This window comes from Euprymna scolopes, chromosome 36 (assembly GCF_053919585.1).
Source record: "Euprymna scolopes isolate OS-2025 chromosome 36, ASM5391958v1, whole genome shotgun sequence".
NCBI lineage: Eukaryota > Metazoa > Mollusca > Cephalopoda > Sepiida > Sepiolidae > Euprymna > Euprymna scolopes.
The window spans coordinates 17,133,187-17,161,097 of record NC_136517.1 but is presented as its reverse complement, the minus strand read 5'-3'; the positions used below and the strand labels follow the sequence as shown (position 1 = coordinate 17,161,097).

At 35.6% G+C, this 27,911-nt stretch overlaps 1 protein-coding gene across 2 annotated transcripts in view; it reads left to right on the top strand.

Annotated features, from left to right (window-relative positions):
• The window catches only part of LOC145260360 (ribosomal protein S6 kinase delta-1-like), a 73,663-nt gene that overhangs the window by 31,890 nt on the left and 13,862 nt on the right, over positions 1–27,911 (top strand). For both annotated transcript variants that reach the window (XM_080118292.1, XM_080118293.1), the window contains 7 exons: positions 1,378–1,495; positions 3,930–4,045; positions 5,604–5,833; positions 8,219–9,069; positions 15,382–15,503; positions 20,610–20,765; positions 23,607–25,597. In XM_080118292.1, the coding sequence (XP_079974418.1) occupies positions 1,378–1,495; positions 3,930–4,045; positions 5,604–5,833; positions 8,219–9,069; positions 15,382–15,503; positions 20,610–20,765; positions 23,607–25,597 (3,584 nt within the window). The remainder of the gene's footprint in view (positions 1–1,377; positions 1,496–3,929; positions 4,046–5,603; positions 5,834–8,218; positions 9,070–15,381; positions 15,504–20,609; positions 20,766–23,606; positions 25,598–27,911) is intronic.

Sequence of the window (27,911 nt, the reverse complement as noted above, 5' to 3'; positions counted from 1 at the left end):
GCTGTTCCCATCCAATTCCAATAAAGGTTAATAAGTATGGTGTTATGCGTAATAAGTATCATCTAATGAGTCATCTGGTTTTAGTATTTAGGGCAGGGGTCAACAACCTTTGGCCCGCCACCTAATCAGGATAGGATATAAAGATTTAATTTTTTTTTTTTTTTTTTTTTTTTAAAACAATGTTTGTAATTTTGTTTTTTATATTCCTGTAATAAAATAAGTGCTATCGTTTAAATATAATCATATTATATTTAATACTTGTTTTCTTTAAATGCACATGAAATTTATTTATTTTATTTTATACTTGGGAGTTACCACTTATCAAGGCCTGAATGCCACTTGAGGATAAGAGTTAATGAGTGTAAAGTGGTAGTGGAGTAATCGTTAATGATGTAGATTGGGTAGAACTTGGATTATTTAAGGGGAACGGCTTTATAAGAACTTGTTTACATTGAACTTGAAGGCTACCATATTGTAATCAGCTGGGAAGCAGTCCAGTGGAATAGTGTTCCACATGCAGGCAGTTCTAGGAAATAAATTTTGTTCATGGAATCTGCGTTTAGATAGAGAGTGGAAAAAATTGTTGATAATGGTTGTAGATAGATGAGTGTTTTACATATTGAATAACATTGTCGTTTTCCATGATGATGTAGCCAAAGCTGTTTGGTCCTCCTTATATGATCAGCATAGCCTTTTGACCCTCACGCTCTGAATGGTTGCCGATCTCTGATTTAGGATACTAAAAGTGTCCTGATCTCTGGATTGGGTGACATTGAGCAACGTTTCACACCTGCTCTCAGTGCACCCAGGTTGTATCCATCCATCTCATTTTTATGTGCCTTTCATTGGCCTACGATGCTCCCGAGTGCACAGAATATCCAAACGCGCTGTGGAGTCAATGGCATGTTGTGGTTACCTTTATGATTACATTTTTGACTTCACTTCAGATTGCGTCTTCATTTTTAATGGATATTTTTTACGGTATCTTTTGTTTATTCAGTTATGTGGAAGTATAGAATAGGTAAACTTGCTGCTACTCCCTCCGGCCCCATGTTAAGAGCTTTTCTAAAGAATGTTAAGAAAAAAACCCTTAATATAAGGAGAGGCAACTGAGAGAAAGATTGTAAAGATAACTCATGCTGTACATGGCTTAACCACTGAAAACACTGAACATGTTTGTTAAAGTAAACCAATTTTTCTGTTATTGTAATGAAGGTTCTAAAAGTTTTTCTATAACTATTGAAATATCTGCATCAATAACTGTTGGCCAATTAAAAAAAAAAATGATACTTTTTGTAATTTTGGTATGACTATTAAGAAAATTTATTTCCATCCAATATTTGATTTAAATACTTATTGTCTTTTTTCCCCCTCCAGATCCTCGTGTGGAAACGGTATAATGACTTCAAACAATTGTATAAGTCTATGGTAACTCTTCATAAAGCACTTCATCGCAAAGAAGAATTCCCAGAATTCGCAAAACCAAAGTTCTTTGGTGAGTTTGTGTTTCATAAATCCAACATTTTCTCCCTTTTTTATTTTATCTTTCATTTGTTTTAGTAAACGACGTGACGCTTTTGCTTGGTAACGACCTGACACTTTTACTTGGCAACGACTTGACACTTTTGCTTGGTAATGACTTGACACTTTTGCTTGGTAACGACTTGACACTTTTGCTTGGTAACGACTTGACACTTTTGCTTGGTAACGACTTGACACTTTTGCTTGGTAACGACTTAACACTTTTGCTTGGTAACGACTTGACACTTTTGCTTGGTAACGACTTGACACTTTTGCTTGGTAGCGACACTTTTGCGTGGTAGCGACTTGACGCTTTTGCTTGGTAACGACTTGACGCTTTTGCTTGGTAACGACTTGACGCTTTTGCTTGGTAACGACTTGACGCTTTTGCTTGGTAACGACTTGACACTTTTGCTTGGTAACGACTTGACACTTTTGCTTGGTAACGACACTTTTGCTTGGTAACGACTTGACACTTTTGCTTGGTAGCGACACTTTTGCGTGGTAGCGACTTGACGCTTTTGCTTGGTAACGACTTGACGCTTTTGCTTGGTAACGACTTGACGCTTTTGCTTGGTAACGACTTGACGCTTTTGCTTGGTAACGACTTGACGCTTTTGCTTGGTAACGACTTGACGCTTTTGCTTGGTAACGACTTGATGCTTTTGCTTGGTAACGACTTGACGCTTTTGCTTGGTAACGACTTGACGCTTTTGCTTGGTAACGACTTGACGCTTTTGCTTGGTAACGACTTGACGCTTTTGCTTGGTAGCGACTTGACGCTTTTGCTTGGTAGCGACTTGACGCTTTTGCTTGGTAGCGACTTGACGCTTTTGCTTGGTAGCGACTTGACGCTTTTGCTTGGTAACGACTTGACGCTTTTGCTTGGTAACGACTTGACGCTTTTGCTTGGTAACGACTTGACGCTTTTGCTTGGTAACGACTTGACGCTTTTGCTTGGTAACGACTTGACGCTTTTGCTTGGTAACGACTTGACGCTTTTGCTTGGTAACGACTTGACGCTTTTGCTTGGTAACGACTTGACGCTTTTGCTTGGTAACGACTTGACGCTTTTGCTTGGTAACGACTTGACGCTTTTGCTTGGTAACGACTTGACGCTTTTGCTTGGTAACGACTTGACGCTTTTGCTTGGTAACGACTTGACGCTTTTGCTTGGTAACGACTTGACGCTTTTGCTTGGTAACGACTTGACGCTTTTGCTTGGTAACGACTTGACGCTTTTGCTTGGTAACGACCTGACGCTTTTGCTTGGTAACGACTTCACATTTTTTTTTTCTTTTTTGCAAAACATCCTTTTTAAATTAATGATGAATGATCCAAGTTGTGGATGAAAAAATTATTTTTAAAGTTTTTTTACTTTTTTTTTTTCCCCATTCATTTAAGAAATATTATTAGATCTCTTGCCCAAAGTGTTAATAGAGCAATCGATCTGGGAGAAAGAAATTATATTCAAATGAAAAGATACAGTAGTGGTTTATTAATGCACCTCTGATTATCGGAAATACTGTGAAACTGCACTAAAGTGTTAGGTAAAGACATTTATTATTGTTATAAAGCTCTATCTGAAAGAATATTGAGCTCTTTTTCTTGTCTGATTTTCAAAAACTGATATTCATGTTTATCTTAATTGATGCTAATCATGTACACTTATGATTATTGGTGATGCCATGAAACTGCAGCAAATGTTATATTTTAGTGTTTATTATATATATTGCTTAGATTGTTTTCTCATCACCAAACCTATCAAAGAAAATCTTTCAGTATCTAGAGATCTCTACAGTGATGGAGTGGGAATTTGCTCTTGTCAAGTTGGTTGGCTAGCGAGGGAAAGGGTCACAATTAAATTCATATTAGCAAATCCGTATGTTAAGATGATAACAAATGTGTATAAAGATAGTGAATCAATTTTAGTGTCGGACTTGGCATTGCCAAGTTCATAGGTGAACGTGTTCTGTTTCTGAATTTTTTTGAGATAAGGATTGATTATTCACATTATTTGGATTCTATGGACTACTATTCTCATCTTGAGCGTTATTTTCACAACATTTCGGTTGATGCAATCACCAACATTCAAATTGTTAAACTCTGGAATCTGCACAAAAGTTTTGAACAAAACCCTTTATTCAATCCATGGCTGTAGCATGTTCTTGTTCTGTCAGCCATGACAAGGTAGAAGTTCTAAGTTATTCAAAAATATAATTGTGAATTACTAAGAATGCGAACAATAGTTTGAAGAATCCAAATAATCCAAATGTGTCTTGTTATAAAACGCAAATTCCAACATTGTTTTATAATTTCTTGATACTATTTTGTGTATATGATTATATTTTTGCAAATGAAAATATTTCTACTACGAAGTGATAGTGTTTTTTGTTTTGTCTACACAGGCAGATTTGCTGAATCTGTTATTGAGGAAAGAAGGACAAGTGCCTTGGAATTACTCAACTTCATCGGACACCAGAAACATTTGTACAAATCACAAATATTTCAGAAATTTTTAGATGTGAGTCAAAATCAATTTTTTTTTTTTTTTTTTTTTTTTTAGCAACTAAAGATCCTATTAATCTTGTAAGTTTGCATAATTCACCATCTCTCCTGAACACTTGAACTATTATTGATAACATCATATATACAAGGTGACCTAAAAAAAAAATCACACCCTGTATAAATTATATATTTTATCAATGTTTATAAAATTTACAGGTTTTTTGAAGATTATAATACTATTATATGGTTAAAATTTTATGACAATTGGTAAAAAAGAACCTATATTTTCAAACCAATAAAATATGCACAAATTTGTCTACATTTGTATATATATAGTGTCCTGGTAGGCCAGCTTTAGTTTTGCTGCTTGGGATGAATTTCACTTAAATATTAATTAATGATTTGATTAAGTTTAAAGTTGTTACCGAGGTTATGCATGATGGTAGAGTTTGTTTGTTCATGATTTTGTAAGGTTTGGCTTACTTCAGTAAAGCTGGATAATACGCGAAAGTTCATTTCATTACCGAATCGGTTTGCGTGTGTAAAACAAACTTGGTATGTGTGGTGCACGTTGTCGTTGCATGCCACTCTGAGGGGTGGGAAAACGAGAGATAGAGACAAAGAGAGTGTCAAAGAAGTTGATATCGCCACCTATCTGTCGAAACAGGCAACGAGGGAGATAATCGTATATGTCTTGAAAGTGTTGTGCATTGTGTCCATGTGTTTGCTATACATTAAACTCATTCTAATGTGTCTCCACATTGCAATATTTTTGTCTTTTAATGGGGTATGATCTCACACAGTTGAGAGATTCTATTTGTAAACGATGCTGCTAGGAACTGACGAATCGAATTAATTCACGTTCTGCTACCAACCAATCAGAAATTGCTCCATAAATACTAAACCTTTCTGTAGCAACTTTGTATATATTTTCTTGGTGTTAACACGGGAAGAATCTTTTGCTCTGTGGATTCCAACTCGAGAACTGTCTACTGCGAACCAGTCACCTCCAGGACTTGTGTAGAACAAGTAATCATCGGAAACTGTTCTGTCTACTGTGAACTAGTCACCCAGGACTTGTGTAAAGCAACTAACCATCGGAAACTGTTCTGTCTACTGCAAACTAGTCACCTCCAGGAATTGTGTAGAACAACTAACCATCGGAAACTGTTCTGTTTACTGCAAACCAGTCACCTCCAGGACTTGTGTAGAACAACTAAACATGGCTTACACTCTTAGAGCTTGAAGACGAAGAATAGAATTTCCGTTATTCAGTATATTTTATGGAGTGATTCCGGTTTCGTGTAATGAACGTAATTCAAAATATCAAACAAATTTTATTCCTCATGTAAACTTTATCGAAAACTGTTTTTTAATTATTTTTCTACCTTATTGTCCGCCGTAATTTTTGGATATGTTATTTGTGACCAGACAATTATGTAGGTACCATTTGTTTTATTTGAAATGCAATATTTTTTTTCAGTTATTATAGTAGAGAAGCACCAAAAAAGTTATCTTTATTTTGATCTTATTTGTCCTTTCAAAAAGGTTTAATCAAGATCTGTTTCTTTCAGACTAGCGAGAATGATGAATGTAACGCAACAGACGAACGAAGCAACCCTGTGTCTATAAGACCCATGAAAGCAGGAGCAGGAGGAGCATCATCTGTCGCTGCTGAAACATCAAGTTTTGAATCCGATTCTGAACTTTCTGTTGACCTTTCTTCATCCGATGCCAATAAATCCTACGAAGTAGTAAACTTGAATCAACAAGACTCGTGCCATGAAAATACTAACGAAAACCAGTTAGTAGTTGAAATTCATTTGTTTGATTGATTATTTTATTTTTTTTTTTTAATTGTTTTACCTTTTTTGCACACCTAGCATGATGAAAAGCCAGTGTTTGCCTGTGTATGAAATATTGTTTCAATATTTCAGCTGATACACAAACCATTAATCTCTTGCTCTTAGACAGTGTGCAAGAATGAATTTCTAACATAATAGCTCTCTCACTATCTGCCAAGCTCTAGCTTCTGTCACATCAGTGTTGCATTCCTGTGCTCATTTTACAAGTACTTCCATGAAATATTCTCTGAATGACTTGCTGCACTAATGCCCTCGACCCATTCAACCAGCAGCAAAATCAGACTTCTCGTTGTAATGGTTCGTAGATGTCGGAAGATTTTCTATTTTTTCCTCTCAGACTGCTTTCGTTTGGAATTCCCTCTCTATTTCTCTGACATTACTAAACATGCAGAAATTTAAATGTAATGTGAACAAACATGCTTCCAGATAGGTTGTATCATCGTCATATTTGGTTTAACAACCATTGTACATGCTGGCATGTTTTGGATGGCTTTAAGAAAATTACTTCTAAAGTGACCTATCCCTGCTTAGGTCTTATCTTTTTTTTTTTTTTTTTTTACCTCTGGTCTATTTTTATGGCTTACTTCCATGTTTTTCCCTGTAAACTGACCTTATTATTTCAACTGTTCTACAGCTAACTAATCCAAGAACTCTCATCCATTCTTTCAACACATCCACACATACTGTCCAGATTTATTCTTTCTCTGATGTCACCGAAACTAAACCTGTCTTTAAGACTTGCATTACACATTCATTGTATCATTGCTGCTCTATTAATCTGGTTACTATCATAGTAGCTCTTTACATTTTAGTGGCTGGTGCTGCCAAATCAGGCTATCTGAAGATATTGACTTCCTGAGACGAAATGTACCTAACATTGATGATTGTTTTTCTACTTTCGCCAAAAACAAAAACAACAACCCTCCTTTTTCCCCCTTTTCCTTCTTCCTATTTCCTCATTCTCTTTCCATCTCTCCCACTTCTTGACTGGTTTCCTAACTTAAAATGTACCAAACATTAATACTGTAATCCTTTTCCCTCTCCCATTGCAAAACTCATTCATGTTCTGCAGGGCAGGGAACAAAAATGATAAAATCCACTATAAAACAACCAAACCAAACACTACAAACTAGCTATTGAAGATACAAAATGCTTGAAGAATAAAAACCTTCTACAAAATAACTCGATGCAACATGAATGTTATTTCCAAAATAGCTGAATTCAGCATTAAATAACCCGAATAGGGGTTGATATGCCGTAAAACAAAACAACCAAACCAAACATTTTAGTGGCTATGTACATTGTTTGCAAGAATAAAGTAAAATAAAAAATATGACTATTTATTTGCTTCCCCACGAAAGCAAATGTGACACAAGGTCGTTTTTAATGTGGGGATAAAACCAGCTCCCCTAAAAGTAGGGCAAAAAGGGGGCACTCTGGTTGGGACCAAAAATAATAATTGTCCCAGTATAGAGGGTTTCCCCTCCATTGACTGGGATAAATTACCTTAAGTGCAGCATCTGCAGAACAGATACTACACTTTGATCCCGGCCTGAAGGCCAACATTTTTCTATATTATTTTTATTGGAATCCTTTGAGATGAGTAATTTGTGTATTTATTTATTTATTTGCGGACTGTTATCCTCATCTTCATAGTTGTGATTTCACCATGTCTCGGCCAATTTATACTCTGGCCTTCGTCAGGTAATTAACCGCGACAGGATAGGAATGCTGAGTCTTGTAATTGTATCCTCCGTAATTACTGCCTTCCATAGTTGTTGTTGTTTCACCATCTAAAGAAGGCCAGAGGATGAATTGGCTGAAACGTGAAGCAGCAGCAACTATGAAGATGAGGATAACATTCTACAAATGAATAATTGAATACAGAAATTACTTATTTCAAAGGATTCCAATAAAAATGATGTATAAAAAAAATGACTTATAAAGTAACCGATGTCTGATCAAGTCTTTAGTTTCCTCTCCAGTCTATTTTTATCGCTTACTTCCATTCTTTCAACGTGACCATACAATCGAAGTCTCCTCTTCTGCACACATAATGTCCACATTTCTTCTTTCTCTGATGTCACCAAAACTGAGCCTGCCTTTAAGGTTCGCATTATGCATCCATTATATCATTATTGCTCTATTAATCTGTTCACTATCACAGTAGCCCCTTACATTTCAGTGGCTATATGCCTTGTTTACGGAACAAAGTAAAAAAAAAAAATTAAAAGATATTTTATCATTTGCTGTTTTTAGTATGCCTAACCAACTCCTAATCCAATGATTATTTTTATAATTTTATTTATTTCTTATTTTTTCAGTATTTCATTAAAACCTTCGACAAGCGTTAGTGATATTTGTAATGGAGTATGGAGTCACCATCCGATTTCTGATAACATCAGCATTACATCAATGGAGGATGAGGAATTGGAAGAACTTGATGGAGATGTTGGTGTCGTATTGGGTACCACAATGGGCGATGCTGACATCTCCTATTTTGACCCCATGCAACAAGACCAGGAAGAAGCGGTTAGCACGAACCAGGAGGAAACGATCAACAACTCGAACCATGGACAAGAAAACAACAACATGTGGCTTTTATCCACGCTAACCACAAACAACCTGCCTTTTTCTGCAGAAATGCAAGCAGAGAGTTTAGTTCTAGACCCCGACAAAAACAAGATGCCTGAAAGACCCTTGGAAGAAAGAAATTCCTGTCACCATTGTCTTCTAACGCCTTCCAAAGCGACCAGTGATCCTCAAAGAGGGCCAGACAAGGAATCAGAGACGAACCGAAAATCTGAAATTGACATTTCGGCTTTTGACCCCCTTGAAGATGCGTCAAATGTCAAAGTATCTTATTCAAAGAAAGATTTTGATATGTCCCTTAACTTTTCTTCTTTAAGTACACAACCAGGCACACCAGAAAGAAATGTAAATTTTTCCCCATCAACAGTCAAACCCTCGGCAGGTTATAGCCCAAAGATCCAACGATCGCGATCAAGTCCAAGACCAAATGAAATGTCTTTAAAAGTCGGAGGGAAGGAGGATTACATTTATGTTGCGGCCAACCAAATATGCCAAGCACAGGAATGTGAAGCAAGCGGTAGACATGAAATGGCATTTGATTTCTACAGAAACGGTGTCGGCATCTTGTTACAAGGAGTCCAGGGTTAGTGAGTCTCTTTAATTATTCTTAACAATACATTTATTTATTTATTTACGGACTGTTATCCTAATCTTTATAGCTGTTGTTTCACAATGTTTCAGCCAATTATTCCTCTAGCCTTCATCAGGTGGTTAATTGCAATGGGATAGAAATGATGTGTCTCTTCACTTTGGGGTCCATGGCACAGTGGATAGAGGGTTGAATCTCTATGGTTCCAGATGAGCAATGTCTGAAGATAGCAGTTTCAATCCTACCCAAAGTCAGCCAGAGGATTAGTTGGCCAAAAACATAGGGAGACGTCAACAACCGAGGATACAATTAAGAAACTCAGCATTCCTATGCTGTCGCAGTTAACCACCTGACGAAGGCCAGAGGAATAGTTGGCCGAAACGTTGTGACTCTTCAACTATGAAGATGAGGATAACAGTCCACAAATAAATAAATAAATATACAAATTACTCATCTCAAAGAATTCCAATAATAAAACTGAATACATTTGGTTTATTATCAAAGGCACACACCGACTTATATGCACACTAGCTAAAGCACCCGCTTCTCAACTTAAATTAGATCAAAAGTTAACAATCTATATATTAACACTTTAACGTAAGTATATATGTGTGTCCTGGTTTCCAGATCAGGAAATCCTATTTATTAAATCAAATTAAATCATTAGTATATAAATATGCTAATTTAATGTTCATAGTATTTTATTAAATAGGATCTCCCAAATCACCAAAAACGCAATGTAAAAAAAAATATTATTTAACTTTTGGGCCGTATGTGAAACTAAAATTTACTTTCTTGGTCTTCTGGTTACGATCCAAGAATAGTATCTGTTCTGTCTAAAGATAATGATATCGTGGGCTTTCCGTTTGTGCCGGGCATCCGTACAATGGAAATATGTCACAGACTTCTATAAGGATATTGGAGATAAACCATAATAACCAGATATGTTCTGGTATTACACTAAGCAGATTACTTGTATAAATACAACAAATGCTGCAATAATATCTTGGGATCACCATTCGTGCTGAACGTTCACAGAATGCTCAGCAGCATTGTATATGAAAGATGCTACTGTGGAATTTCCACAGATCCTGCTAGTATCTATTAAATATTTTTCATCAATTTTTTTTTTTTTTATTTGAAAAAATTATTCAGGTTTGATGATTGATATCGCCGAGGAAATTGCTGGAATGCTATAGTAGAAAAAAAAAGAAGTTCTCTACAACAACAAAAAAACTCTCCTTTAGAGCTTATCGTCCAAACTTCTCAGCTTAACATTCACAAGCAACATGAACTGGATCATTGAAGACATTTTCAAAGTTACTGCCAGAAGGTGGGCTTCCTTTACCTTTTAAATACATGATGGTACCTTGTGTCTCTAGAAAGCCATAATTCCATCATGTATGGAAGTATTGTTGCCACATCTGGGTTGGTGTGTCTATCACTGATCTCTCTTAGGCACGGGGCCCCAAAAGAATCTCAAATCTAATAGGTCCCACTTATTGGCCAAACTCCAACTGCTGTGATGAATTTGGAAGGGTTTGTTGCTGCAGTAGTGATGATCTTAGTAATCACCAGCGAAGTCACAAATGCATGGAAGTTTTAGACTCTGGCTTTAGTGGTGTTTCTAGATGTTTATGCCGAGTATAAGGGTCAGTCAGGACAATGCACCAGTGTTGTTTTTGTAAGGGGTTGCATACTTGTAAAATCCTATTCCAGTGAATGCAAGTTATTGGAAAGATTTAAAAAAACATTTACTCTTAAAATCTAACATAAAATTATCTTGCTTGATTTTTAATTTCATACCAATATATCAATCAGTCTAATATATTGATACTTGATTTGGATTAGCCTATTTTACATTTTTTTTTTTTCTTCCTCTATTGTTATTGAGTGAGAGTCTCCCATACCTCTACAAAGTCACCATCCATCCATGCATGGAGTATTGTTGTCACGTCTGGGCCGATGCATCTATCGCTGATTGCTCCCTCTCAGACAAGCCCCCCCCCCCAAAAAAAAATCCCCAACTAATAAGTCCTGCGCTATCAATCAAGATCCAACCCCTTTCTCATCACTGCAATGTTGCATCCCTGTTTATAAGTAATTTTAATGGGATGTGCTCTGACAAACTTGTAGCACTTGTGCCCTTTCGATGCAAATGCTCCTGATTAATCCAACAAGCATCGAACTCCTAACCCTTCACGGTTTCTAGATGCCAGAAAGCTTTCTACTTTAATATTTTCTCCTCTCAAACTGCTAAACTTTGGAATTCCCTCCCTCTTTCCTGCTTCCCTGACTTTACTACCCTGCAGAAATTTAAATGTAATGTGGACAGATATCTCGCTGTTCAACTATCTACATATTGCCTTTGTAAGCATGACCTCACATATTCGCCTCTTACGTCCAAGTGGCAATATACCTTGTTTGAGGTGAGCAAGGGAAAAAAATTGTCTCGTGTTAGATTTGAACCTTGAAAGATAGCATAAAATATCAGAACATAAGTCAAACACTTTACTGACATGGGCATCAATCCTGTCTTGACAGAGTTCAGAATAGACTTCTTAGCTTAGTGGGGGATGCCCTTTTCTCTTCCCTGCAACCTCTTTCTCACAGAAGAGATGTTGTGAGCTTGTCTCTGTTTTATCGTCATTTTCATGGCAAGTGCTTGTCTGAGCTCCAATCTATGATCTCACCTCGCCAAACATTCACGAGAAACACTCGTTTGGCTGTAAACACTATCAATAATTTCCCCCACTCTTTATCTGTGCCTAAACCTAAATGTAGATTCCATGAACAAAGCTTCTTTCTAAGAACTGCACTCCTCTGGAACACTCTTCCATTTACCTGCTTTCCAGCTGACTACAATAGGGCCATGTTCAAGTCCAATGTAAACAAGTTCTTGATGATACGTTTTCCTTAAGTAATCAAATTTATCAAATTTACACTCCTAACAATTACTATGATATTGTCCTTTTGACCACTGTACACTCTTTAACACTTATCCTCGAGTGGCCTCTGGGCCTTAATAAGTGGTGATTCCTTTGTAAAAAAAAAGGGTGGGGGGATTTTACTGCCAGGATAATTCTTGAACATTTCATTTTTGTTGAGATTTCTCTCATGTTCTGCCAGTACATATTTCGCTTGCATATACAGCAATGTGATGTACTAACAGGGAGACTCAACGTTGCCCAGAATTGAATGAGGATTAATGAATGTTCCACATTTCCAATACTTTTATTGTCATCGAAATCAGTGAAATTACCCATTTTCAATCATATCGCTTGTCTACTCTAGTCGGGGACCCACTGTGGTTCCCCAAGCATAACTTCATATGCCTCTCTGTAGTAATTTAGTTCACAATAAATTGTAGTTTACATTGCACTGTAGAGAACTTAATGTTGATTTAAAAAAATCATTTTTATTTTTTGAAAGTTGAAAATGCAAGTGTCAAGTATCATGGTTTAATTGTGCTCTAAACAGTAACCTTCATTTTGAACATGCCCCTGCCCTATCAAAGAACCTGCTGTTGCTTTTATATGCCAGGCCATTCTGCTTGTGCAGTGATAAAACTTCTCAAATGCAATTGTGATGTTAGGCTGTATTAAAGTGTTAACTTTGGGCAAAATCAAACTGTTCCTTCTTTAATTGCATTTTGTCGATTATTGATTTTCGATACTTATCAGAGGCGTTCCAATATAAAATCTGTCTAAGACACATGAAGTATGTTTGTGTGAAATTTAAAAAAAGATCAGTATGGCCATTTTGGAGTCCACAGGGAACAAACTCACACAAACACACACAGAGTACCTTATATATATATATATATATATATATATATATATAGGAAAATATGCTTATTCAATTATATTTCACACTTTATTTATACCAGTCCGTTAATTTATGAAGCTCAATGTAACTACAGAGCATATGCAAATAATTGACAAAGCGTCTATATTCCAAATTTCAAGATGTTGTCCATCTTACCGTTTATTCCTTTAAGTATGTTGACACAGTCAATTCTTGACCTGTTTCGTAACGCAGAATCATTTGTGTAATTATTATGTCAATTTTTTAATTTATTCCGCCCTTAACTTACCAGAAGAAAAGGAACTCCTCAACTTTAAAAGAGAAATAAAGGAATATGATCATGATTACAAAATCTGAAAATCAGAAGAAAAGTTGCAATTGTGTTTTCTTTTAGTTATGTTAAAGTTGATGAGTTTCTTTTCTTCTGATAAGTTAAGAACGGAATAAATTAAAAAGATGACATAATAATTACATGAATGATTCTGCACTACGAAACAGGTGCAGTCATGAATTGAATATTTTTACATACTTAGAGAAATAAAAGGTAAGATAGACAGCATCTTGAAATTATATATATATATATATATATATATACTAGTATTTCTGCCTGGCTTTGCTCGGGCCCTATGCACTGTTCATAACTTAAGTGCATATATATATATATATATATTAAAAAGTGTGAATATGTATGGTAATGCCTTTCTATATAATAGGCTTCCTTAACTACCATAGAGAAAAGAGACCGCAGATGTCAAATTTTTTTTAACTTTGACCCCAATTGTGACCCCCTTAACATTTACTGTTTTGGACTCAAATTAAAATGTTTCACCCATGTCCAAGTAACCTGCATCTAAAATTTCAAATGTTTAGACCCCAAATTGGCGGAGGATTTTGGTAGAGCCTGCAAAGGTCAACTCTGTAAACTTTAACCTTTTGCCAGCCAAATTTTCGCCCAAAAACTGATTAAAAAAAACTTACTGCATGTCTGAATATCCTTTATGTAAAATTTCAAACGTTTAGACCCAAAATTGACTTAATAAGTTTGCTAGAGTCTGCAAAGGTAAAAACTTTTGAATTTTGACCCCTTGGAAGCCAAATTTTCAGAAAAAAAAAAATTAAAAATCTTGCCTTATGTCTTTTATGTAAAAAAAGTAATTTGGTAGAGACTGCAGAGGCCAATTTTTAAAAACTTTAACCCCAATTATGACCCCTTAACATTTATTGGTTTGGGTTCAAATTAAATTATAAAGTTAGATCCCTGTTCAAGTAACCTATGTCTAAAATTTCAAGTGTTTAGACCCTAAATTGGCGGAGGAGTTTAGTAGAGTTTTCAAAGGTCAAATCATTGAACTTTGACGTCTTAACAGCCAAATTTCTGGCTGAAAACCGATTAAAAAGATTTTCCCAAATCTTAATAGCCTTTATGTTAAATCTCAAGTCTGTAGACCGAAAATTGGCAGCTATTTGGTAGGAAAGTGTACGCAGACATTTTCACTTTTATTTTATATATATATATATATATATATATATATATATATATATATATATATATATATATACTAGCAAAAGTAGCCGTCGTTGACTGGGTTCAAAAACAGCCTACAGAAAATGGACTCTGATTTATGAAAGTATGATAGGTTATGAAAAGGAAGGGTTGTAAAGAGATAGCTTCGAATTTGGGCTATCAAAACCAAAGCAAAATATGATGAAAGTAAAAATAAAATAGATAAACCCCATAATTTATTATACCATACCTGTTCACACTGAAACACTTATCACAATATTCTGTGGATCTATATTAAAAAACCTTGTTAAACTTTGTGACATATTTCCATTCTGTGGAGGTCAGGCGCAAACGAACACCCCATAATTTTATTATACCATATTTCTTCAAACTGAAACATAATTATCAAAGTATACTTACGCAGATAGATATGAAAAGTCTTTAATAATGTTTGTGCCTGTTTCCATTCTATGGAGGCCAGGTGCGAACGCAGACCCCACAATTTTATTATACCATCCCTATTTAAGTTAAAACATACTTATCAAACTATTATTATGTACATCTATATCAAAAAAACTTGTAAACGTTTTTTTTTTTTTAATTTTTTATTTCCATACTTTGTGGACCAGGCGCGTACGCGGACCCCCACAATGGTAATGAATCATCATTATGCCAGATCAAACATACCCATTCCTGTGTCTCGATACATCTTCTATCATTATATGTGATCAGTTTTCTATAATAGTCAACCATATAGGAGCCTGATCATGACCAGACGCACACAGACGTTCAGCTTTATATTATAGATATATATAATTATCTGAGATTTAATTTTCTTGGCTATAAATTTTCTTGTGTTGGATTTACAAAAAGATGTGTTCCAATTCACATCAAGTCTCCCCTCATTTTTTTTATAATAAAACCTATGAATTCTAACAAATTTATGTAATTGAGTTTTTTATTTTATTTATTCCTTTAGTCATTTTTCTTTACAGGGGATGGAAATAAAGCTCGTCGAGAAGCTGTTCGTCGGAAAACAGCCCAATACCTCATGAAGGCCGAAGACCTCTACAACCGACATCTTGCCAAAGACAGTAATGATGACAGACGATGGGCCGTAAGTTGAACTGTATGAAATTTGCCGCACATTTTATGTCTTGATAATCTTGCTTGCTTGTTTGCAAATTAAAACATTTAGATGGTGGAAGGAAGGGTGAATGAGACAAAAAGTCGTATGAGGAGAATAAGAGAATGACATGAATAAAGGAACCCTGTAATTACCGACTTAATCGATAAACATTTCTCAGTCAGGTTGGAACGATTAATCAAGATCAGGAGTCTAAAAAAATTGAAACTTTTTTTTTGGAATCAGAAAAATTTGTACTTATTTTCATTGCCCAAAACGGTTTTATTGTTTTATTTTTTTGTTTTTGTTTAAAACTTAATTTTCCACGACTTGTATTAATAATAAAACAATAAAATATTTATTGATTTTAAACTGTCTGTAAAACTAAAATCTATTGGTCACATCAATAAGTGTATTTTTACGTTTGCGGAAATATATGCACATATTACTTGGGTTTTGCGGTAACATACCTCACCCTACACACACACACACACACACACACACAAAAACTCTACATTTAAAAATGTAAAAAGAATTAAAAATCACTAATTGTATCAGGGGGGAGGGAGATATTGGAATCATCCCATCATTACTTATTGGTCACCATAGCAACAAGTGTTTTGATTGGATTATGTAAATACAGTTTATTGTTTGAAATGATAAAATAGTTTTTTTGTAATTCTATCTCTAATGCAGCAGATGTCCTTACAGTTATATCGCATAGGATTAGCAAATCTCTCGACGGTGGCAATCTTTCTAGGGCAATTGCTCTTGACATATCTAAAGCCTTTGATAGGGTATGGCATAAAGGTTTACTTCATAAGATCGCTAGCTATGGTATAGCTGGAAAAGTCTTCTCAATTATTAAATCATTTCTTTCTGATAGGTTCATAAGAGCAGTAGTTGAGGGACAAAAATCAGAAGCTCACAGTATTAATGCCGGTGTCCCTCAGGGATCCATCCTGGGCCCAACTCTTTTCCTGATCTACATTAATGATCTTCCAAATCATATCCTTACATCATTTGTAGACATTTATGCTGACGACACTACCATTTATGGTACCACATCTAAGACAGTAAACGACCAAGTTCTCTCCAATTCTCTCTCCTCTGATCTTGAGCACGTAGTACAATGGGGAAAGGAGTGGCTGGTTACTTTTAATGCATCTAAAACCAAGCTTCTCTCTTTACATCATCAACATTCTAATCCACATTTGTCATCAATTGAAATGAATGGCTCTCGTCTTCAGGAGGCCTCAAGTTTTGACAAGCTCCTGGGCTTGACCATTACTCCTGATCTGAAATGGAACACGTATATCAAATCTGTTGCCAAGGCCGCTGGAAAAATGGTGGGATCTTTCTATCGATCCAGTAGATATCTCACTGCTGATGCTATTCTCTACCTATATAAGAGCCAGGTACGTCCAAGGATGGAATACTGTTGCCACATCTGGGCAGGAGCTGCTAGAAAGGACTTGTCCTGCCTTGATAGAGTTCAAAATAGACTTCGTAGCCTCGTAGGAGATGTCCTTTTCTCCTCCTTGCAACCTCTATCTCACAGAAGAGATGTTGCGAGTTTGTCTCTGATGTATCGTTATTTTCATGGAAAGTGTTCAACTGAGCTTCAATCTTTGGTCCCCCCTCGCCAAACTTTCACAAGAAACACTCGTCTAGCTGTAAACACTATCAATAATTTCCCCCACTCTTTATCTGTGCCTAAACCTAAACGTAGATTCCATGAACAAAGCTTCTTTCTTAGAACTGCACGCCTGTGGAATTGTCTTCCGTTTTCCTGCTTTCCGGCTGACTACAATATGGTTGTGTTCAAGTCTAAAGTAAATAAGTTCTTGATGAGCCGTTCCATATAAGTTATTAAATTTACCAAATTTTCATTACTAATGATTACTATATTGACCAATTTCTACTGTACACTCTTTAACCCTTATTCTTGAGTGGCCTCTGGGCCTTGATAATGTGGTGATGCCTTTGTAAAAAAAAAAAAAAAAAAAAAAAAATATTAATAAAATCTTGCTAATTTCCTTTAAATCGAAACTTTATTCTACCCCCCCCCCTTTGAAACAGCATAATAATGTTGACACGTCAATTTTTATGAGGTGCCTTCAATAAGTTTTTAGACTTTTTTCGTATGGGTACTTCGAAGTAATCTCCTCCGGCTGCAATGCACTTGTACCGTTCCAGCAACTTCTGGAAGGTCCCATGGAAGTCCTCTTGTGTGAGCGTGTCAAATACTCTCGTCACAGCCACTTTCATCTCCTCAATCATCTCATAATGACAGCCTCTAAGATTTTCCTTGAGCTTAGGGAATAGCGAAAAGTCACAGGGAGCAAGGTCTGGACTATAGGGAGGGTGAACTACTGTTTTGATGCTCATCTTTTGTCAAATAGTCTGATCTTCTTTGAACACCTTTGGGATAAACTTGGTGCAAATCTTCAGCTCCTGCCGAATAATTGTGTGTACAGTTCTCATATTGATATCAAACTGTGCACTTAATGTCTCTATAGACACACAATGGTCCTTATCCATGAAATTCTTTATTTGGTCAATCAACTCTGGTGTTATGACTTCCTTACTCCTCTCACACCCTCCCTGCCTTCCTTGAATCTCTTATGCCACTCAAAAACTGACGCTCAATTCATGTAACATGGTCCAAAAGCAGTCTGAAGTATTCCATACGTTTCTGTGGCATTTTTTGTTCCAAGTTTAAAACAGAATTTTATGGCATATTGTTCTTGTAAAGTATCCTCACATCCAGATTGCATTTTTGAAATTCACCAGCTGTGACAATCAGGCTTTAGTAGGGTGTATTCCAATTCCTGCTGTAGCTATTCATTTGAACTTTAAATCATAAAAATTGGTCAGTCATTTCATAAGATGTATAGCAATAATATACTGAATTTTCAAGAGTCTACAACAATTTTAAATTTCTGCACAGAAAAAGTCTGGAAACTTTAGTAACCTAATATGAGGTGCCTTAAGTTAACCAAACATTGAGCGAAGTCAGTGCCAGATACAAGGACCATTCAATAAGAAATGCTCCTGACCAACTTCTCATAGCAGTAGAGCAACAAAACTGCACAATTATTAGTCTTTTTTGCATAGGTAATCACCCAGAGTGACACTTTTCTCTCTGCATTTAATGCAGCTATGGAGACTTTTTTTTGGAGAATATCTCATGTTGATCCTCTGATTAAAATGTGACTTTAGAAATCAAAATTGCATCATCTGAGAAACGCTTTTCTTTTAAAAATAACTTCATGGGTGAAAATCAGTAGGTACAAGGTCAAAAAAATAGGGGGGGGGGGGAGGAAATTTTTATAGTCACATGTCTGTGCTTCTGATCTGGTAACATGCGCAGTGTGAACTGGATCATTGTCTTGCAGGAGGAGGATACCCTTGATGATCTTTCCTTGCCTCCTGATTTAATTTTCTTTAAAGTGAAGCATAATAGACTCCTGTAATTGTGATACTCTTTGCTAAGAAATCAATCATCACTACTCCACCCTGATCCCAGAAAATTGTCTATCACTATAATTCTGTGTAATAAGGGTTTAAAAAAAAAAAAAAACTTTGACTCGTTTTTTTGGCGCATATCCAAATTCGTCTTTGAGCACTTGGCACGAATATGTCTGGTAGACATCTTGTGTGTATGCAACTGATCAAGACCCTCTACTAATCTTGACCTCTTGAGCCAATTGGCGAATAGTCACACATCAAGCTTCCAAATTAGCAGCGTCAAGTTGACTGACAGATGCCTAATTATTGGCAGGAGGGAGTGTTAAAACCTTTATATAACTTAACGTCACAATTGCATTTGAGAAGTTTTATCATTGTGCAAGGAAATGTCTAGGGGAGGATGCACAACATATATTGAAAAAAAAAAAAGCTAAAAGAAAGAGTTAAAGAAAAAAATAAAAGAATTTATAGAACAGATAAAGTGAAAACATTTCCAAGAAAAAAGGGTGCAAGGGAGATAAATCTGGTTTTAGGTTAATCTTTTATGTGGTGTAAATAATAAGAGTTTGAGAAATAATAATATACTGCTTTTGGTCAGAATATAAGATCAGCAAAATCAATATTTACCAAGAGTTCAGTTCTTTGTGAGGGTGTTTGTAATTGGCTTGTTTCAGGAATTCCTTACAGCCAGATTTTATCCCAGGAAGAATAGGCTGGAGTCATAAATAGTTGAAAGGTCGCTCCAGAATAGCGTTCCTTTTCAGAGCTAATTTAACTGAAATTATGACGCTATTAGCATCTATTTATAGTTGTAATGGATGGAACTTTCTTGAATTTCTAAAATGAGACACTATAACTTGGAACTTTCTGGGGGGTAATGAATGCACACATATCCAAAGCAATGGTTGAAACCTTAGGAAATGAACTCCAGTCTAATGGAATGGGATTGTAAATGCATGGTAACATTTAATGCTATTAAGACAAAACTCCTTTCCTTCAACAATTACAAAGCACCTTTTCAACCACCACTCGGCTAATAAAATCCTCATACCTGCCAGTATCCTATATCTCTACTACTATATCCCATCCACCCATGCATGCAATATTTTAGCTATTAATCTCTATTATACACCTGTGCATTTGGGGGGTGGGGATAAAATAATTTTGCTTCTTTATCATACAAGAGTAGTTCTAAAAGTAAAGCCTTCTATATTTTTTTTTGTCTTAAAAAGTTGAAGAGATACAAAAGCAAGAGTGGCACCATTAAAACGAGCGACCTTTTGTGCTCCAGAATTTATTTTTTTACATAGTCACCACCATTCTCAATGCACTTTTGCCAAAAATTAAATGATGCACCTCTGCTTTGTGACAGCAATTGCTTTCTTAGAGTCTCACACCGTCAATGTCTGCAACAGAGAGATGAAACTTTCAGGTCATGAATGCATAAGTTTGGTCATAACAATGCAATTTATGATCCCCCCTTTGATCTATTTAAGCAGAATATAAAAAAAATAGGAGCCATTACTTTTGGAACATCTCGCGTATGATGAAATTAATTTTTATTAGTCTATTGAAGTTTTTCATGTTTATTTTCATCATTTTAAAAATTATTTTTATTTTCAGTTGGATTGTACAGTATCTCCTCCGATGGAACTTGATCCGACGCTAGCATTCTTGAGGGCTCCTCTCTGTGAATTACGGAATTACAAAGTGCTTGGTACCATCGACAAAGTTCTACTCGTCTTAGAAAGAGGAACAAATGAAACATACGTAATGAAAGTAAGTAATAAAATACTTCCATTAGACGTAGGGGCATCATCGAGATAACCTGATGCAATCATTTAGTTATAAGTAGGGCTATGACAACAGCATATTATTGTTTTGACTCTCGAGTATATATATACAACACAGTGAGACAGTTAATCAACCAAGAACCACATCACTCTGTACAAAAACATAAGATATCAACGGATACACACTCGAGAGTCAAAACAAGGAAAAGAATATGCTGTTGTCCTAGTTATAAGACAATGGAGACAGATAAGAACTCTGATGTGGATAAAGTATATTTACATGGTGAGAACATTGAGCTCCAGTTTAGTGGAATGGGGCCCATAAATAGATTTAACATTTAATGCTACTAAGACAAAACTCCTTTCCTTCCACAATTACAAAGAACCTTTTCAACTACCAACTGTTATGGTTAATAACACTCTGAGAGGTTCAGAAAGTTGCTTTAGTAATATGCGATTGGAGCACATGATAGAGTAAGTGTTCTAGTGATTGAAAGAACTAGAAGTGGATAGAGCAAGTTCATAAAACTTCAGCCATTATTAACCAGCATAGCGTTACCATTGTCAATCAAGAGTCTATCAGGCATGTGTACGCACTGTGATGCTGTATGGAAGCAAAAACCTGGACAGTGAGAATTGAGGACATGCGTTGCATGGAGAGAAATGATATGGATATGCAATGTGAGTCTCAAAAACAGGCTTAGATCTGAAGATTATAGAAAAATGTAAAATCTGGAAAGTATAACAAGATGTGTGTAAAACTGGAGACTTTGTTCATTTGGTCACATTGAAAGAATAACCGAGAATGCTTTGGTTAATAGATGTACAGTAGTTGAGGTAACAGTGTCAGTTGACAGAAGGCAAAAGAAAAACATGGGAGCAAATGGTATGACTGGATGAAAGTAAGAGGGATAAATGAAGACCTGACCAGAGATAGATTAGTTTGAAGTAATTACATTGTATTGTGGATACAAGAATTATGTCCCTTTATCACAAAACTGACTGTTTTCCATATAATAACAGCTGATAATTTCATGTTAAAGGGTCGTAACTCTTATATCCACGATACCGGAAATTCGATATTTAAAAGTAAAATGAACACGGCGTAGACCAATCTTTAATGGGGGAAATAACATTAATCGCACTTGATTGGCCAATTATAAGTGGGTTAGGGAATATAAGTATGATAGTCAACAGGCATATTGTTTTGTATGTAAATGAAAATGATTTTTTCTGTTGTAAATTATTAAGTGTTTTTGGTTTAATATATCATTGTTTATATATCAAATTTTGTTTTAAAAACTTGAATTTTGTCCGGAGAAGGCATTGAAAAACTTTGTAAAGTCATTGAAAATGGACATTGAAAATCTTTAAGAACCCTGCATGATGTTGGACCTGTGAGAAAGTGACCTCTGTCATGGACATGTGCCAGAATCAGGGATGTGTCATTGAATTCCAGGCAAAAGTGCATTGAGAATGGTGGTGACTATGTAGAAAAATAAATTCTGGAGCACAAAAGGTCACTCGTTTTAATGGTACCACTCATGCCTTCATAGCCCTGTGTCATATTTTTAGAGTTTTTGACAGAATGAGGGTATCGATGTTTTGGATTCAAAGACTACGATTAAATTAGAAACAAATTTCAAATCTAAAAAAATTTAATTATTTCTGTAAAATATTTTATACTATTTGAACTATTTTTGTCTTGGTTGTTAGTTTTATGATATTCCGACTGTAAAACATTAGCAGTAAATATGAACTAACGATCAAATTAATTTTCCCACTTTACAATTACTGGATTCAGAGTTAAAACAAATGTCAATGAACAAAAATATTTGTACTATTATTCTCATCCTGGTGGTTATTTTCACATTGTTTCAGGCAATGTAACCTCTGGCCACCTTCAGGGGCATATTTTTGAACTTGCGAACCTTTATCTTCAGAACTCTTATCCTTGAGTGGCCTCAGGGTCTTGATAAGTGGTGACAGCTTTGTAAAAAAAAAAAGAAAAAGAAAAAAGCCATACAAATTTTCGCATCTAAACTATCCTATTTTTATAGATAGTGTTGAGACGATTAATCTGAATCGGGGGGAAAATTGGAACTTTTGCGTTTATCAGAATCGGAAAAATTTGTACCTATTTTCTGATGTCAAAAACGATTCTTTTAAATTTTTTTTTTTTGTATTTGATTTTGTTTTGGTAGTAATGATGAAATAATAAATATTTATCGATTTTAAACAAGTAAAACTAAAGTCTATAGATCACTCTCTACAAGTTTACTTTTACGTTTGAGAAAACATCTGCACATTTGACGTGTGTTTTTTAGTAATCGGGACAAATAACAACTCTATCGTTAAATATTGAGATATTTATAAAGAATCGGGATCAGTAATTTAGTATGAAATTGGTAATTGTATCGGAATCGTCCCATCGTTAAGAGATAGTAAGAAAATATCCCATTAAATGAATGCTACAAACTTTATAAATTATATTTTTTTTTTTATATTAGTTGAACTACTATTCTTATCTTGGTTATTTTCATGTTTTGTGTAATGTAACTGCCAAATGTCTTCAGGTGCATCTTTTTGTACTTGGAAACATTTGTCGAATTCAGGAATCTATACAGAATTTTTTACCAAACTTGTTATTTAATCCACAGGGGTAGATTGTTCCTGTTCTGTCTGCCATAACTTAGTAAAACTGTTTATTGATTCTAATATTCTTGGTTTTTATTGTCTGTAATAAGTTTTGAAACATGTGAGTAACAACCAAGATGAGCCAAAAATTTCTGAAAAAAAAAAATTTGTTTTATTTATTTTTTTGCAGACTATCCACAAGTCTGGGAACGAACGGCTCGACGTGAAGAATATTTTGCCCAGTTCTTGTCCATTTATGGTTCAACTCCACAAGTTCTACGAGGGAAACGATGCTATCTATCTGCTTTTGCAACTGGCATCAGGAGGCAAACTGTGGAAATACATTGGCAGTTACTTGCAGACAGGTGCTCAAGATAATTTCACCGACTTCACCGCTTCGGGGAGCGCAGGTGGTCGAAACGTCTACAAAGGATGTAAATTACACAACTCTTCAACATTCCATGAACAATTGCCAAATTATAGTCTCCAAGAAAACTTACCTGCTGCTCGTTTGACGACAACTGCTGGTGTTGATGATGATCAAAATATTGGAACAAAAGTAAAATCGGATGCAAATTCTTGCGTGGCCGTCTTTTCCAACAAGGCCGATTCCGAGCATGTTCAGTTTATTAACACGAAATCGAAACACTACAATGAGGATTTATCGACGGGAAATCAGACTGAACAACATGAGACCAATCAGCAGAGATGCTCAGAATTATCTATTAGTGAGTGTCCTGTTGATCAAGTGGAGGTCCTTCCAGCTGTTAGCTCCAATGAGGCCTTCATTTTAAATACAGATCTCGGAACTGTGGGTAGGTTCCGGGATCTTCTGACAAAAACTGAGCATCACTTGGGAAATTTCAGTATTACTAGCAATGACAGCAGTGAAGTGCGATCGCAGAGACATAGTAGCGGCTTCTCTGAGACTTTTGGCACAATTCTGGAAGGTGCTGAGATGCCTCCTCTGCATTCGCCAAAGAAAGATAAAACAGAGATTAAAACAGATCCTTTGGATGAAGTGTTTCTAAATTCATTGCAGGATCTAGGAGATAGCAAAAATGTTGAACCAAATTCTAGTCCTTTAAAAAAAACTATCAATGTTGTTTTAGACGCTGGGGAATTTAATTCTGATAATAAACAATGTGGTGGTGGTGATTCTTTGATATCTGTGATAAAAACCGATTCGAATAGTGCTTCAACTTCTTGTGTAAGTGAAAATAATGAGGGCTTCAGCGATACAGAATCTGACAGAGAAGCTGTGTTGTATGATCCGCACAAAGATGGTGAAAGTTTGCTTTTGGGAACAGGAATTGGAGAAATGGATCCAACCTTGAGCAAAGACTTCTTAAATGTTGGATCCGTCTCCCCTAAAGATACTTCCTTCTCTGAAAGTGTCGACAAATGTGCTGAAGGATTCATGGACGTTGGATCCATCTCCCCAACTCCTTTTCTCAAAAGTGAAGATCTTTTAAGTGTCGGATCTGTCTCCCCAAAAGATATATCCCTCTCCAGAAGTGTTGACAAATGTAGTGACGGCTTCCTGAATGTCGGCTCCATCTCCCCAACTCCTTTTCCCAAAGATGAAGACTTCTTAACGGTTGGATCTGTCTCCCCCAAAGATACTTCTTATTCCAAAAGTGTTGACAAATCTGCTGACAGCTCCATGAATCTAGGATCTGTTTCCCCAACTCCTTTTTTCAAAAATGAAGACTACTTAAAGGTAGGATCTGTCTCCCCAAAAGAAACTTTCTTTCACAGAAACGATGACCAAAACTATAAAGAATCCAGACCCCTTTCTGCTGGGGCTCTTCCATTGTACAAAAACGATCTTGCCCAGCCAACGGCCAGTTCCAACAAAGGTAAAGACTATGGAACTGTGTCGGGAATGAACCCGTCACTCTGTTCTGAAAATGCTGTGGGCGGTTTCTCCATGAGCAGGCACATAGAGCCAAACACAATGACACACAAGCATTCCTTCACAGAAATTTGCCGTTCTGCCTCATTTGAAAATAATCTGAAATCGCCATCCAAGAGTAAATCTCGGAAAGTCTTTGAAGGTCTTGACAGCATTGGAAATTGGTCAGTGGAGGCTCTTTTGCCGGAGTCTTGCATAAAAAATTGGGCAGCAGAAATTGTTGTTGCTCTCTCATATCTACATGCTCAGGGAATCATTTGCAGGTAAGTCATGCACAGGAATATCTTTATCATGTGTGTCAGTGGTGTGGAGAAGTTCTTGGCTCTATCATAAAAAAATGAGCACTTGAGCATTATTTTTTTCCAATCTATAATAAAGTGATGGAGGCAATATTCTGATGTTATAGTTATAATATTCTTATATATATACACACACACACACTAGCAGGAAGGGGAGGGGGCGCCTGGTTTTTGCCTGGTCGTAAAATATGCTTAAATATGATATTTTAATTTGTCCATATTTTGTATATATTATTATAGTCGTGATTTCAAAAGAAAAAAGAAAAAAAATCTGGGTGCCATCAGCTAGAATCGAAACTGAAAACAAAACTAGCATTCAAAGCTGGTAACGTTTCCACTGTACCAACTTGACATGCATATGAACTGATTAAAAATTAACTAAGATAAATGTACAAAATGCAAAACGATTTTTTTTTAATTTTGAACCTTTAAAAACTATTTTAACCGGCTGAAGACCCATAAAAGAAAGGTCCATAAAAATCCAATCATTTGAGGCCCCTAGCACTGCTTTTAGTTTTGGAGGAGATAGTTTGAAAATATGGAGACAGACAGACGGAGAGACAGACATGGTGAGTTTTATAAATTAGATATATACTAGCCGAGGGGGGGGGCTTTCTTTTCCCAGTCGTAAAATAAGCTTAAAAATGATGTTATTTTGTCCAGATTTCGTATATATTATTTTAGAGTCGTAATTTAAAAATTAGAAAATAAAATATTTCGGCGCCATCAGCTAGAATCAAAACCGAAAGCAAAACTGTAGCATTACGACCGGGCAATACCAGGCAGCCTGCTAGTATATATATATTTCTGTGGAAATATAGTTTCTTATAATAATATATACCTATCCTTATTTAAGAAGCTCAATGTAATTACAGAGCAATATAGTGAATAAATGACAAAAAACTACAGGGTGGTCAAAAAGTCAGGTAACATTTTAAAGAAAAACGATATTAGCAATACACGTATATTTAAGTACCATACATTGAAATATAAAATGAAACAAACATGAAATATGTTTTTGTTAATTGTCGTCCATTTCTCTCTATCAATCGCTGGAAGCGATTAACCACTGATTGTGTAACACGTGTAATCATGTCAGCTGATATCCGCGCAATCTCCTCTTCAATAAATAACTTTAAAGACGCTATTGTATCAGGCTTCTTGCCATAAACGCTATCCTTTACATAGCCCCAAAGCCAGAAATCAGGAGGGGTAGTTTATATATTACACTCAAATATTTAAACAAATAATATTAAACGAATAGAGATTATAATGGATCATATTGTTTTTTCTACCTTTAACATGTTACCTGACTTTTTGACCACCCTGTATATTCCAAAGTACATGATGTTGACCACCTTATTATTTATTCCTTTCAGTTGACATTTACAATTCTTGACAGTATCTGTTTTGTAGCGCAAAATCAACTACTTAATTATTATATCAATCACTTAATTATTATATCAATCAGCGAATCTATTTTGCCCTTAAGTGATTGATTTTGCACTACAAAATAGATAGCCAAAAATTGTAAATGTCAACTGAATTAAAGGAATAAATTATAAGATGGTCAACATCATGAACTTTGGTATATCGTCATTTGTCATTTATTCACTATATATATATATATATATATATATATATATATATATATATATTTGTGTATATGTATATTATTCAGCATTTACTTCAAAAGTGCACAGTGTGTGAGTATAACTTAGTATGAAAATATTTATGGCAAGTCAACGATATAACAACGTTTGTGTTTCATTCTATGAGGAAATCATCAGGCAGTTAACCTAATGTCTTCCCAGAGAATGAAACAAATGTTTCGGTGTAGCTTACTTGCTATAAATTTATATTTTCATGCAGCTTTGTGCACATTTCAAGTGTAGTATAGGAATATCTCCTCTATTTCACTTGAATCGATTGAAGATATCATGTCGACCAGCAAGGGTAAGAAAATTGAATTTCACTTATTTATCTGATTAATGTGCTCTTTAGTTATCGATTATGTAAATCTCACCTGTTTGTTTAAATGTATGTTTGTATGTCTGCCTAAAACTTTCGACAGAGGCGATGGATTTTTATGAGATCGGTACCATTTTGAAGGTCTACTCTTCGGAGCACAAATATCGAAAAATTGGCCTAAAACATTAATTCCTTCACCCTCAACTGGACACTTTTCTACAAGGAGGAGTCGCTTTTTCTGCCGATATTTTCGAAAGTCATTCCCTTTTATTCGATTGACTAGCCTTAATTTAAACCTTCACCACTT